The 15,085-nt window shown below is 40.2% G+C and overlaps 1 protein-coding gene across 1 annotated transcript in view; it reads left to right on the top strand.

The window, feature by feature from the left end:
* Positions 1 to 15,085, top strand: part of RTN1 (reticulon 1) — a 279,751-nt gene that overhangs the window by 94,163 nt on the left and 170,503 nt on the right. The window contains exon 2 of the mRNA XM_079125816.1: positions 13,139 to 13,912. Coding sequence (XP_078981942.1) covers positions 13,139 to 13,912 — 774 coding nt within the window. The remainder of the gene's footprint in view (positions 1 to 13,138; positions 13,913 to 15,085) is intronic.

Here is a 15,085-nt window from a genome sequence, read left to right on the forward strand (position 1 = left end):
ATTTGCTTATTATTTATTGCACTTTTTATTCTTGTGGGTAAAAGAAAGAAAATGGGAAGAAAAGATATCTTGATGTAGTCTCTTGACTAAGCACTCAGAGTCAGTTGGATCGATATTTCCAAACTCTGACACAACAGATGAGTTATTGCCCTGCTGGAGACACAGTTTATCTTGGCTCATAGATCAGATAGCTCAGAGGAACAAAATGAATGATGTTGTCGGTAAAGGACATTAATCTTTCTTGTCATTCTCCTTGATTAGGATAGCTACCTCTAGGACCTCATAGAATAAATTTTCCATATATATTTTGATTTTGAGTGCTTGTGAGTGAGTGTCTGTATGTTTGTCAAAGTCAAAGAGTTTGTCTTGGAGTCTACCAAATGATTACTGGATTCCAGGTTTATGCTAATTTGTTCCAAGATGTCATTTGCCTGTTTCTATTTTTATGACCTGCATTCCAATACGAAGTAATGTTTGAAATTGGGAATGCTCAAAACCCACAGTTAAATTTTGCATTATCTCATGACTAGCAGAACATGTAAGTTAGATTTTAAAAACTGGAGGAAGAAGGCACATACCATATAAAAGCAAAATGGTAGCTAATAAGAATTATATTTAAAAATAAAAATTATCTCTTGTGTATCTCAAAAAGGTATTCAGCCTATGAGTTTTTGAAATTCACTGTGAAATACTCTCAGAAAAATACAAGTCCTACACATACACTTTCTTGTCACAACCACTTAATTTTTATGACATGAACATATACCAGCTACTGAGTTGACTCTGTACCAAGATGATTTCTTTCTTCTCTGCTGCCCCATTAGCTGTGATGTGACCCCAAATTCAAAGCCATTTAGCTTTGCTTAAGAACCTTCCATCAACCATTGGGTCTTCTTCAATTCTCACAGCAACTGCAAGACTAATATTGTTAGCATTAGCTTTGGAGTCAGATTGCCCTACATCCTAAGTTCCAATTCTGCCATATCTATCTGTTTTCCTAATGGCAAGTTCCTTAACCTCTCTAAACTCCAGTTCCTTCATCGATGGGATGGATGTGATTTTTAAAAACATGTCTCATAAACAGTTGATGGGCTAAATGAGATAATCCATGTAATGATCTCATTCAGCACAGATCACACATGTGTTTTAAGTGTTGGCTACTGTTATCTTCCCTGTGTGAGGGAGAAAACTGGGGTTTCCTGAGAGTTGAAGGATTTTTGGAAGGGGAGTAATGTGATGGAGATGGAACTTAAACCCAAGTTCTCTGATACCTGGGACTTTCCTACAACAGGATGCTATAACCCCGAACTCACCATGCCTCACACTGTGCCAAGTCCTACTGCACCGTGATTCGTGCCCTGTTATGCCACACCATGGCATGCCATACCACATCACACACCACATCACACCCTGTCACCTGCCATGTCATTGTCCTGACAGCATTGTCCCCTCACCACCCTCACTGTCCTTCTACGTGTCTTCCAAAACATGCAACTTGACATGACATTATTTTAGATCCCAGAGACCTATCTTTAATTCTCAACATTGGCACAAAATGTACAACTTTCAGCAGAGGATGCAGGCCTCCAGCACAGTTCTGTGTCCACCAGAATAAAGGCACCTTGGAGGGGGGTTGTCAAGACACAGTATGGGCTGGTGGCAGTGCCATAGGGGATGGCCTGTGCTACACGTTTGCTCTCATTCTAGTGAGAGACTATAATTCCAGCTACAGCTTGTTCTTCTGGACCATTCCAGATTGACGTAAATACACTTTGTAAGGTCTTCTTCAATCTGTTCTAAATGATAGATGCAGGTCTTAGATCATTATCATGAAAATTCTATTAGTGCAGGGTGATGAGAATAAAAATAGGAAATTCAAATCAAAGGAATCAAAACTAGGGAAGAAATAGTCTGTCTTTCCATATCATTCTCAGTGTACAGACATAGCTAGGAAATGGTAGAGTCAGTATTCAAAGCCACACATCTTATTCCAAGACCTAGACTATTAACTACAGCACTTAGAAGTGGGTATGCAGAGCAAGTTGTGAGATCACATTAATGAAAATACCCAAACTAAGGTCTTCAGATGACTGGTCTGAATCTGTGGATAAGATCCTAGGGATGCCAGGGGTTTGTATTACAGGACCTCAGAGAACACTTCCAGTCCTTCTTTATTTTGTTCTGATAATACCAGACCTGACAAAAAGGTGGATCAGGGAATATGTTGTATCACTTAGGGCTTCACTGATTCTACTATGATCTTCCAACAGGTACTGTTACCTACCGAACATCACTGCCAGGGCAGGTAGGGGTCCCGAACTTCCAGTTATAAACAATGACTTTGTAGTAAAATTTTTGTTAGGTTACAAATTTTACTAGGTTAGTAAACCTTTGTATATTGTAGGAATATCCTTTATTTTGGTACTTTGCACAAGTAAGCATTCAGCACATCTTTTTTCTTAAATGAATACGTGATTGGCAGTGAAGTTCATTCCAAAGCTCTTGAATGTGACCAAATCAGTTGGTTACACAGAAGCACCCAGTCAGTAATTGCTGAGCATGTGCAGTGCCCAAAGCACAGTGCTAGAAATGCCAGGATATGAAGATATAGAAGGCGATGTATACAGAAGTATACAGAAGAAGATAACTGAGAGCAAAGGCAGAAAAGCCAATGAGCCAATGGCAAATTAATGCCCATGGCCTTTGGGACAGAGACAGGAAAGAAAGCATAGAAACGGGATATAAGGACAAACTAGAGGAAGTAGGACTTCACTACAGACTTTATTTATATTTTAGGAGAAGCCAAAGAGCCTTTCAGTTGAGGGAAGGGTTGGAGCAAAGGCATAGGAGTTGAAAATCTCATGGTGTACTTGTGAGCTTGACTGGTTGTGTTTCTCTAGAAGTCTCAGAAATAAAGCCATAAAGGCAGGCTAGGACCGAAGAGGATCCTGAATTCTAAGCCATATGGTAAGCAAAGATGACTGTTCAAAGCTTGGAATAGAGAAGTGACATGGTGAAAGTGGTGTTTTAGGAAGATGACTATAATCAGTCGTGTGCATAGTGGGAAAAGGTGAGTCTGGAAGTGAGACACTTAGGAAACTGTTGTAACAATCCCAGTGGAAGGTGCTAAGGGTCTAGCTGGGGAGCTAGCCATGGGATTAGAGGGGAGGGACAAAGGTCATGTGCAAAGAATTATGGGTGTTTGCAACTATATGACATCATGGAAAAGGCAAAACTGTGGAGACAGGAAAAAGACCATGCTTGCCAGGGGTTGCAGTAAGAGTGAAGAATAGGTGAGGCACAGAAAAATTTTAGGGCAATGAAAATACTTGTATGATACCATAATGTTGGATGTATGTCCTGTCCAAACCCTAGAATGTACAGTACCAAGAGAGAATCCTAATGTAGACTATAGATATGGGGTGATAATAATGCATTGATGTAGCATTCATCAGTTGTAATAAATGTACCACTTTGGATGTCGAGAGTGGAGGGGGCTGTGTGTGTGTCTTGTTCAACCCAGGATTCTCTAATAACAGACTATAAACTGGCAGCTTATAAGCATTAAATGTTTCTTTCTCAAAGCCACAGAAGCTGGTAAGTCCAACAATCAAGGTACTGGCAGATCCGGTATCTGGTGAGGGCCCACTTTCTGGTTCATAGATGGCACTCCTCTCTGTCTTTACACGGGAGAAGGGGTGAACAAATTCCCTTGGATTATTTTTATAAGGACATGAATCCCACTCATGAGGGCTTCTCCCTTCTGATTTAATCTCCTCCCAAAGGCCCCACCTCCTAGTACCTCCTAACCTTGGGAGTTAGAATTTTGACATATTAACTTGGGCAGGGGTGGGTAGTGGGGAGACACAAATAGACAGACTCATATAGGGTGAGGAGCATATGAGAAATCTCTGTACCTTCCTTTCAATTTTGCTGTGAACCTAAATCTGCTCTAAAATTTTTAGGTCTATAAATAAAAAGGATTTATGGAGAATAACTAGATAATTCTATGGAGGGGATAAAACAGAAGAACTATTACAGGGCAAATTTATAATGCATATTTTTTGCTACTATTCGTCTTATATGTAGCATTGAGGAAATATGAACAAGGACAATTATTTTTCTCTTTTGAAATAAAAAACCCAAATTCTGTCAACCAATGACCAACAGAAAGATGTTTGGGGCTAATCCATCCATGTTTTGTTCCAAAGGTAATTCTTTGCATGGTGGAGGCAACTTAGTGGTCTTTCTGTATTGAAAACATGAAGAGTAGAATGCATCTCAATTAGGTGGGTGAGTTAGAAGATAGTGGTGAAGGTTACATAACTCTGAATATACAAAAACTGCCAAATTGTATACTTCAAGAGAGTAAATTTATGCTATATGAATCATATATCACCAAAGCTGATATTTAAAAAGGCAATGGAAAGTCTATGTAGGGATTCAAGGAACTTTTTGTAAAATCTAAGTAAATTATAAATAAATATTCGCCTCCATCCTTCCCCACAATGAAAATTATTCCCTAAAGAAAGGCACAGAATCACATTTCCATCTTTAGACACAAGGAAAACAACAACAAAATAGCAAAACAAAAACTGACATCAAAAACACCCACCCTCTCAAACCCACCAGAACTTCCGCTCTCATCTCCCCTCAACGCTGCTGCTAGGGCAGGTTTTTCCCCTTACAGAATTTTTTTTTTTTTTTTTCTGAACTGATAACTTCCCAGGCAATGCAAATCCTGGATCTTTTTTTGTAGGAGAAAACAAAACAACCAAAAACATTTTGCTGAACCATTTATTATTAAACATGAATTTTGCAATCCCAAGAGTGAAATCTACTATTTTTGGCAGTCAAACTTTAAGTAAGGCAGTGAGTTGGGGAAAGGAAAGAGGGTGGGTCACTCATGTTCTTCAACCCCTGAGCAGGTCTTGTGCTTTGGCTTCGAGTCTTTTTCTAGAGAATGCAGACTCATTTTTAAAGATGTTATTCTGTTCATTGATCACAAAGATGAAATTGGTAAATAATGGGTGTACCTGGATTTCTCAGTCCCCATTTGTCATGCTAAACCACAGGACACTTAATTTCAGAAGGAGAATGTTCCCTAGATGACATAAAGGCCCCTGGAGCCTGCCTGACATATCCATCCCTCACAGCAGAGTCTGTTGACAAGTGTGCCGCAGCCTCCATACTCTGAGCCTGCTAATTGTGAAGCACTCAGGAAAGATGAGTGGGAGTGCTCAGGGAACAAGCCTTCAGCTCCACTTCTGTGCAGGCTACCGCCATCCATCACATGGCAGCCGGAAGGCAAAGGAGTCTAGGAAGGTGAAGGCAGATTCACTTTTAGTCACTGATTCCAGCTTTCAATTTTGAATTGTATATGTACCACTCTTCTCACTGTCATTACAGTTTTTTTTATTATGTATGCCCCACTTTTTTTAAACAAAAGTCTCAATTTAACAAGAATAATGTCCTCTATACCTGTCAAACAATATTTGGCACTTTTTCGTAATTTCAGAGAGCAGGGCAAGCCAGATGTTTTTCTGTAGTAGAGTAATTCTACCCCTGTGCCCAGAAAACCTTTTGGTATGATCAGGCTGTTTTCTGGCATTCTCTGTTTCCATCGCAGAGCAGTAAGAGAGGACTCACTGAGTTATGGAAACATTGTCATAAGCCATAGGCCCTCCTGTGGAGCCTAGTGAGTGAGGATGGGCTCTGTCCACGGAGAGGAGGCTCGTCCCTGGGCACTGAACACTCCCACGTCTTTTCTATTGTCCTGATGAATTTCAACTTTTCATGCTCAAGGCAGTCATTATCAAGTTTATGACAGGATCTATGTCAGTTGCATCACTGAAAAGTTGTTAATGAACAAACACCCGCCTGTGGCACGAGGCAGACAGCGGTGTTCTTGCACTCTGGGGACCTTTGCATCTAAGGCAAACTGCAGAGAGCAACGTGAGTATGGATTGATTTTCTTAAACTCCTTCTGGCCCAAACTAACCTGAAAGTATGTCATTAAAAATAAAGAAACAAACTAATGGACAGATGGCAGTCTGTTGCAAATGACGTGTCCTTCCTGAAAAATAGAGATAATAATAGAATCGACAACTTTCATTTATTGAGCTATCCCATGTGTCAGGCAGAGATTTAAGTGTGTTACCTCATTTAATTCTCAGAGTAGTCCAATAATGTGAGAACTTTTGTCCACCCCCTGTCTTAAAGATGGATAACTAAAGGCTCTAAGATGTTGACCCCACAGAATGTTGAAAATGATTTTGGAAGAGCCAGAATACAAGCTACCTAAGTAGGTGGCCAATTTGAATGAGTTCCATTCATGTGAGTGAATCAGTGATAAGAACTGGGGTTTTATGACTGAAGCAAGTCATGTTTGTCATCCCATTCCTCAATACTGCCAGGGAGCTAAAAATAGAGTAGAATAGAATAGAATTCCTACCCTTTAGAACATTACTGAATTTGCCACCCATACTTCTGATCTATGGCAATGGTGGATACAAAGCCTGATTTTTATCAGCACAGATGATTTAATGCAGTAGTTTCAGTTTATTTTCATTCTCTTCTATTTAGCTTTTGACCAGAAATAGTAACCTAAGAATCTTCAATTTTTATTATAAGTACTTCCCTGAAAGTTATTAATAAATTGAAATTCTGAGGATTAGAGTCACTGAAAATGTGTTCAGGTAACTAATTTGCTCTGCCCTTCCTGTCTAGCCACCCCCTGAGAGGGCATCTGTGGGTCCCCATGTTAATTCTTGATGTACATCTGTCCATGAGACTTCTAGATGGCCCAGGAGGAAACCAGAGAGAATGAGAAAATCAGATGTTCAAAGTAATCCTTGGGTTTTATACATATAGTAGTAATTTCTAGTCTAGATGAAGAATGCACATTTATTTTGCGAATTTGTATTTAACTCTACACAATATTGGTTCCTACCTGGGGCAATTGGCTTATGCTCTCTGCCTCAGTTCCCACATCTGCCAGCTCTGCAGGAAGCACTGACAAAAATTAATTGGCTTTCCTGAGCCTTCAGGCTCAGCTCTGCTTCTCAGTGCCAACAATCCCCACAGGACTCTGCTCTCGTGTAATTTACTGTCCAGAAGGACTTTCTGTTTACAAGGGTTCTATCTGCTAGGCACCATTTTAATGCATATATATTTTTTTCAGATTCAGTAAATTAGAATCTTAAGAATGTAGGGCATGGCCATATTGAAAGCATTTGGATTTTTCATTGTTTTTATGGTGATGCTAACATGGACACATCTAAAATGTGTGCAAAATATTAAAAGAATAAAATGTGCAATTTACACAGATTTAGGCCACCATCCTGAAAAATACAATTCTGAACACCATGATCCCAAATGTTGAAATCCCAAAAGATCGAATCTCTGAAGTCTAAAATCCAGAAGGATCAAAATCCCCAAAATAAAATTCTGAAAACTATAATAAAGATTAATTAAGATACATGTATTACATTTTTAAAGAGATTTATTTGAGAAGTAAATAAAAACACAACAGAACACTGCATGGTCCACTTTGTACAATAAAATGGACAACAATAATGCATGTTTTTGCAAGAATGAACACTCAGGTATACTAACAACAGTCACAAGAGTGTAATATCTATGAACAAAGTTCTACTCATAAAGAAATAGGTCAAAAAGCAAAATATATAAATGCATGTCACTGTGGTCGATAGTTATGTGCATTTATAATTTTTTTGGTCATTTGAGAAACTGACAAGACAACCAAGTCTTTTTGAAGATACTGATCAAAAACTACAATAGGCCACCATCACTATACAGCTGCTCAAAGAGATGAGATCTGGAGAAATTTAATCTTTCACCAATGCAAGTAAACCCAATGACATTCCTTCAGTTATTGGGAAATTTCAACATTTTTATGTGTATGCACAATGCTTAACACAAATACAACGTTGTGATAATATACTTTCAAGAAATCAAATTTGCAAGAAATGCATAAAATGAGTTAGAATTCTCTACACATTTTCACACGATTTATCCTTATAGTTTTGGAAAAGACTTAAATTTGAAATATAGGATTGTGAATTGTAAAACGCATGCTGACAATGTAAAATAGTGGGGAATAAAGTAGGAAAAGAAAAAATTCGGTGTATGAAAAATTGTATTGTAGGGATAGATTATAGGCAGTTTTCTGGAGGTAGTCCATAACTTGGCCTACTTTTACAACCATTAGCTATATTTTGAAGTATTACATCATGATGAATATATGCTTTCTTTTAAGGCACAGCTCTCCTCAGACAATACATTCACACCCATTTTCTACATGGCGGATCTTTCCCCACCTAGTCCACTGAGACTCACACACTAGTCTCTAAAAACTCTCTGACAGATACACCCCAATTCATGCTTCATCATCTTTCCAGGTATCAGGGCATCTCAGAGGATACAGCTATTCTGTGTATAACTGAAAACATACAGCTTCTTCCCCAAACTCAGCTGTCAAACTCTTCTACATCACCCTTTTAATTTTATTGGAATTGTGATTTAGGGGATTTGGGCCTTCAGGATTTCAACATTTGGGATTTTGATCTTTTGAGATTGTGATTTTTTTTTTATAACTTCAGTCTTCAGGGCTGTTGAGATTCAACATTTGGGACTATGGTATTTAGGGTTGTGTCTTTCGGGATTGTGATTGGCACTAGCTTTACTCAAACGAGTGTACCTCTTCCTCTAGCTGGCAGTATTTATAGAGAGTGACAAAGGGGTCCTTCCAATTCATGGTAGGACCTTTGAGCAAGACAAAGCTGGCAGTGTAAACATTTCAGGGGTGTGAGTTCTTCCCAATTGTTGGTTCTAGTTATAGTCTCTCAAAAATATAGATGCTTTTAGGATTCGAGTCCATCAGTTATTCTCTGAGGCATCATCTCAGGGAAAATTATATTGATTATGTTGTACAAGAAAGGAAGAAGCAAGGGAGCCGCATCAGACAGTGGCATTCAATCAATACAAACATCATGGCAAGATGGAAAGAACCTCTATGGTTGTCACATCCAACTTTCCACAAAGTACTGGTTCCTGCCTGGACAGATTCTGATCTCTGCCTGAGGGTCAAACAGGATCAGAACACTCTTGTTTTCAGATGAAGCCCCACTCTGTAGCCAATAGCTCAAATTTTTACCCTCCTTCTCACATGCCAGGTTAAAATGTGCTCTTTGTCACTTGCATTAATTAGTCCTACTTTGTACTCAGTAGCTTCTCTCAGTAAGTGCAATAATTGATTGATTGGTTGATTGACCCATTCATCCACTTATTCATCTGGTATTGAACACTTATTATGTATAATATAGTATGCCAGACATAAGCCTCAAATTCCAGGAGCTGAAAGAGTTCATAGACGATAACATGGATATATATGTTGTATGTCATACAGGTAACATGCAAGCAGTATAAGTTCAGTGCTATAGGAGTGAGGAAAGAGAACAATAGAAAAGGGTCTGGTCCTGTAGGCACGGTCAGTGCTATGATCTAAGCGTTTGTACCCCTCAAAAATTTATACGTTGAAATCGTAATCCCCAGTGTGGTGGTATTTGAAGGTGAGGATGTTTGTGAGATGATTAGGTCATAAGGATTGTGCTCGTATGAGAGACACTGCAAAGATCCCTCACTTCTTCCACCATGTGAGGTTACAGCAAAAAGACAACCATCTAAGAAGCAGGTACTCACTAGACAGTGAATATACCGGTACCTCAATCTTGCACTTACCAGCCTCCAGAACAAATTTCTGTTGTTATAAGTTATCTAGTTTATGGTAATTTTGTTATAAGCATCCCAAATGGACTAAGTAATTTCATCATGAAGGATGTAACATTTAACGATTATTATCCTTTTTGTGGGGGGATACTGGGGATTGAGTTCAGGGGCACTCGACCAGTGAGTCACATCCCAAGCCCAATTTTGTATTTGATTTAGTGACCAGGGTCTCACTGAGTTGCTTAGCATCTTGCTTTTGCTAAGGCTGGCTTTGAACTCGTGATCCTCCTGCCTCAGCCTCCTGAGTTGCTGGGATTACAGCATGTGCAACTAGGCCCAGCTAAGATTATTATCTCTAATGACTTGAAGTCAAAGAGAGATTTGGTCAGAGATTTGGATGTAGAGATTGGAAGAAAAAAGTGTCAGAGATGTGATGACTTGTTTATAACTGGAGCTTAATCTTTGAACTGGAGAGTGAAAGAAAGGGTAGAAAATCTAGTCAAACAAGTGTGAGACTGTGAAGGGCTTTGCATGCTTGAAGTGGGACAGTAAGTTAGAGGAGCAGTGGAGACTGACTCTGAGATGGTAGAACTCACACTGTCTCCAACACCAGGCTACAGAGTTGAAGGATCATCCAGGGAGGCAGGACAGAGACCTGGGACTGAGTGCTGAACTAGAGACACTTGTGTTGAGTGTGATAACTATGGGGTCAGGAGATAATGGGCTCGAGGGATAAGAGGCATGCCTGGTATAGGTGATAGTGTCCAGGAGCACTGTGATGGCCTCTGTAGTGGAAGCATTTGAAGGAATCCAACAGGACAGTTTCACGGTGACAGTGGAGGGCATTGCCCCCCACTCCCCACATCTCCAGATTAATAATACCCATGGACGAACTCCTGACTTTCTGGAAGGTTATTAGCACCTTCAAATGATTGCACATAATTGTGGCAGAGAATCTCAGGATGCAAATATCTGCAGTGAAATATCTCAGATTGATTTCCCTGCCTCCAGTGAGGTCTACCTGTAGGCTGAGTGATACAATAAAAGACATTTTAAGAATTCTATAGGGTAAGGGTGTGCATGCACTCATGGATGTAAATTCCATCACTTTTCTTTTGGTGGTCAATGTATGTTTAGGTAAGGTGGCCAATCATTGCTATTATTCCTTTTACAATTGAGGTTTTTTTTTTTTTTTTTTTTTTTTGGAGGGGGTTGTCTAGCTTGAAAAGAAGACCTGATTTACAAAGTAAGTACAATTAGAAGCCTAGCTGAAATGAACAGATTTCAACTGGTCTGTTGTTCACAAATTTGGCCATTTGGCAAATAAAGTGTCATTAGCAACTTGCGGGGAATTTCTAACATGTATTTTCACATTACCCTGATATTTGTGCTTAATTCTCAACTTCATAATTATTGACTTCATTTTATAAATAAATACTGAGTACCTACTATGTGCCAGGACTTATTCTATTAACTGGGTTACACTGGTGAGCAAAAATAGTCAAATACTCCTGTCTTTATGGAGCTTACCTAGCAAGAAGGGACAATTGATATATAATAGGTAAATCAGTTAAGTATACAATACATGAGAAGGAGATAAGTGATATATGAAAAAAAGAAAAAGTAGAGAAGGGTAGAAGGGAACAGAATTCCTAGGGAGTAAGGAGAGCAGAGCAGGTTGTGATTTGAGGTAGAGAATCTAATTCCTCTTCCATAAAGAGGTGACACTGGAGCCCAGACTTGGAGATAAGGGAATTAGGTACACAGGTATCTGGAGGAAGAGAGTTCCAAGAAAGAAAAATAGCTATGCCAAAATGCTGAGACAGAAGAGTACAAGCAGGGGAAGAGGTTTTGTGCCATTCTGTTCCCCATGGACGAAAAGTAGCTCGTTGCAACCAAGAAGAAAGCTAGGAAAAGGCAAATGTTACACTTATTGTTATTAATGCTAAAGCAAAATTACTTAGGGAAAAAATAACTTTACAAACTTGTTTAAGTAGATGCAAAACATTCCGGGAGATTTCCTGGGTTGTAGACTGTTGGGGTTTGAATCCTCATTCCACCACTTACTGCCCGTGAGATCTGCGTTATTTAACTTTTTGTTTTTTTAGCTTTCTCATCTAGAAGATGAAACTAACAATATTACCAACCTTCAAGGATTGCTCCAATGAATAGATGAGTCAATATAAATGAAAAACTTGAAATTACATCTGACGCAGCATACACTCAGATCTATTGATCTTATTATGTCACTAATACTGCTTTGATTATTTTTGTAAGAGATGAGGCCTTAGTCAGGTTTCTTCTTGAGTGTGTCTTAAGGGTTTTTATGCTGTGGAGGCTGTGTGTGGTTTTTGTATGTGTTTATGCATCTGTGTGTTGAGAGTGAGGGGTTTAATTTATAAAATTGCTTATAAATGATTACTAAATTATTCAAAAAGAAGTAGGTACAAATTCTACTGCTTTCCATCCAGTAAATCCTTAATAAATGTTGGTTTTCTTTTCCTCTGGCAGAATTTTATGACAAAGAAAAATAGTGGAGAGTGAACAATAGAGGGTTTTCTTTTTCTGCTCACTATTAACACTTTTTTTTTTTCCTTTTTTTCTTTTTTTGGCCTAAAATGATGGCAAGGTGAAAACATTCTTTAGGCTTAAACCTGGAAATTTGTTTTGCCCTTAGCACCACTAGTGGAAGGAAGGAATTCAGAGTAGAGCATTTTGAATATGACTGGAAAAGAAGTAATTGGCAATAGAGGAGCAAAGGAAGAGGGAAACAAAACGAGGGGGAACCCAGAGAAATCAGGAAGCAGAAGATTAAGGCAATAACAACTTTGGGGTGAGGTCCAGAACTAGGAGACCCTTTCTTTGCAGACCTTAAAAAAGAAAATGAATGGAGTCCATCCAAAAGGAGCAGAAGTCCACCAGTGGTGGGGCAGATCCAAGGGTCTCTTGAGGCCTCTCCCAGCTCTGCGAGTCTCTAAGAGTAGCCCCTGACTGGCCAGCTACACTACTATATTTCCAAACCTGGATTAACCTACATTTCTACCTCAACTAAAGAACCATTAAGACTTTAGCTGGGAAGAAGGTTTCTTTTTAATACATTAAGTTACTGTGTGTTGAAGTAGTAGATGTTAAAAATCACTTTTCTAGTCCTTTGGAAACTGTCCCCAGAGTATGTAGACTGGAAGCTTCTATGAGTCACTGGGGTCTGCCACTTGGAAAACACCAGAGCTATGGCCTATCATGGAGACAAAGAAAATTAACTTGCCAGTGATCTAAGGACACACTCTTGAGGAGAAAGGATGTTGTGCCTCTGTGAGGCAGGGCTGGCTGGTGGGTTAGGCAGGAGAGAGAACTGAGGCTCACAGTCTGTTGCTGTTTTGATTGACAGGTATGGCTGCTATCTCCAGTGCCCTGGATCTTTCCTCAACAACACGGCAAGATGGGGAAGGAGCATGTTACACATCTCTAATTTCTGACATCTGTTACGCACCTCAGGAGGATTCTACATATTTCACTGGAATTCTTCAGAAGGAAAATGGCCACATTACCACCACTTCAGAGAACCCTGAGGAGTTGGGGACCCCTGGCGCCTCCTTACCAGATGTGCCTGGGATGGAGTCTCGCGGCTTATTCAGTTCTGATTCTGGAATAGAAATGACACCTGCAGAGTCCACTGAAGTGAACAAGATCCTAGCAGACCCCCTGGACCAGATGAAAACAGAAGCCTATAAATACATGGACATAACCAGGCCAGAGGAGGCGAAATGTCAGGAGCAACGTCACCCCGAGTCGGAAGACAAAGACTTGAACTTTAAGAACAAGGACACTGAAATATCAACAAAAGTAGAAGGGGTTCGTGGACCTGACAAACCAGCTCCTGTGGAGGGAAAAGTCATCAAGGACCACTTATTTGAAGAATCTACCTTTGCTCCTTACATAGATGACCTCTCAGAGGGGCAGCACAGTGCTCCGCTGATCACTGCCCCCGTCAAAATCACGCTGACGGAGATCGAACCTTCTGTCGCAACTGCTACTCCCGAGAAGACTCCCGAGAAGCAAGATATCTGTCTGAAACCAAGTCCTGACACAGTCCCCACTGTCACTGTCTCAGAGCCTGAAGATGACAGCCCAGGATCTGTCACTCCTCCATCTTCTGGAACAGGTAAAGGTGCTGAGCTTCCCTGTCTTGGGAAAACCCAGCATATAGAGATCTGAATTCCTAAAACACTGATTAAGGAATGAAGAAAAGGACTTAAGATACTTGACTACAGGGTCCCCTTAAATCTCATTTAGTGTAACTGATCTAATTAGCCTGCAACTTTTTCCAGGCCTGTGTCTATTGTACAAAGTTTGAGATCTGAAATTTTCCTTTCAGTTCTATCAGATTTTCTGTGTAAAATGCTTTTTCTTCAATTGAGTGAATAGGTAGGGAAACATGGATGTCCTCATGTGGCCCTAGTGTTCAGAGCAGAGAAGGAAGCAGGTATTGCCTGCTTCTAGGTTACCATTCCTCCAGGACACCTGGGTCTCCTGAAGGCATCATGGGGAGCACTTCCCGGCTGGGCTTCCTCCTCCAGGTCTTTGGACATGCTTGGCCCCAACTCTAAGTCTGTACATGAAGGAGGAGGGCGTAGTGGCTTCAGGATCTCATAGGGGTGTTACAGGCAACGAGAGAAAACCTCAACAAGGGGCATTCCTTTCCCTTTCCTTCCATCTCACCAGCATCATTTTGATTTCTTTCGTACCTTGAAGTTTTGCTCTCCACTTTCAGTTTTTTGAAACTAAATGATATTATTTTGTCAGAACAAAAAGTTTAGACTTCACTAGGCTGCTGATCTTGTCATTTTTGAACATCCTCCTACTCTGACTCAAAGGATGTTCAGCCATACGCAAACTCATACTCTCAAACTCAAAGGGGATCTCACGTGCCCTGAGTGAAAGGTCAGGATTGTAGCAGAAGCTTCCTCAGCCTGCCCTGTCCCACCCCATCCCTGTTCTCTATAACAGCACTCGCCTTCTCTCTAGCCTCTTGTATCTCTACTGCTCAACGGCAGCCATGAGACATGAGGATGAAAGGACTGTGAGAGGTCCTCGAATCTTCCCCTGCCTCTGGTGGCTGGCTTTCTAACAGTATTCAAAAGAGCTTTAGTCAGCTTCTCAGGGAAAAGAGCCTCCAGTGAAGCTCCAAATGGACCACAGCCTCAAGAAGAGAGCGATTGCCCTACAATCTGGTGAAGTCCAAGTCCAAGTGTTAGAACACTGTAGGCTTAATGAAAGACGGCCCTCTCCTGTTTCCCTAAAGACTTTGGCATTAATCCCTCACCTTTCCCGATGT

The sequence above is a fragment of the Sciurus vulgaris genome (genome assembly GCF_902686455.1).
Source record: "Sciurus vulgaris genome assembly, chromosome: 2".
Classification (NCBI taxonomy): Eukaryota; Metazoa; Chordata; class Mammalia; order Rodentia; family Sciuridae; genus Sciurus; species Sciurus vulgaris.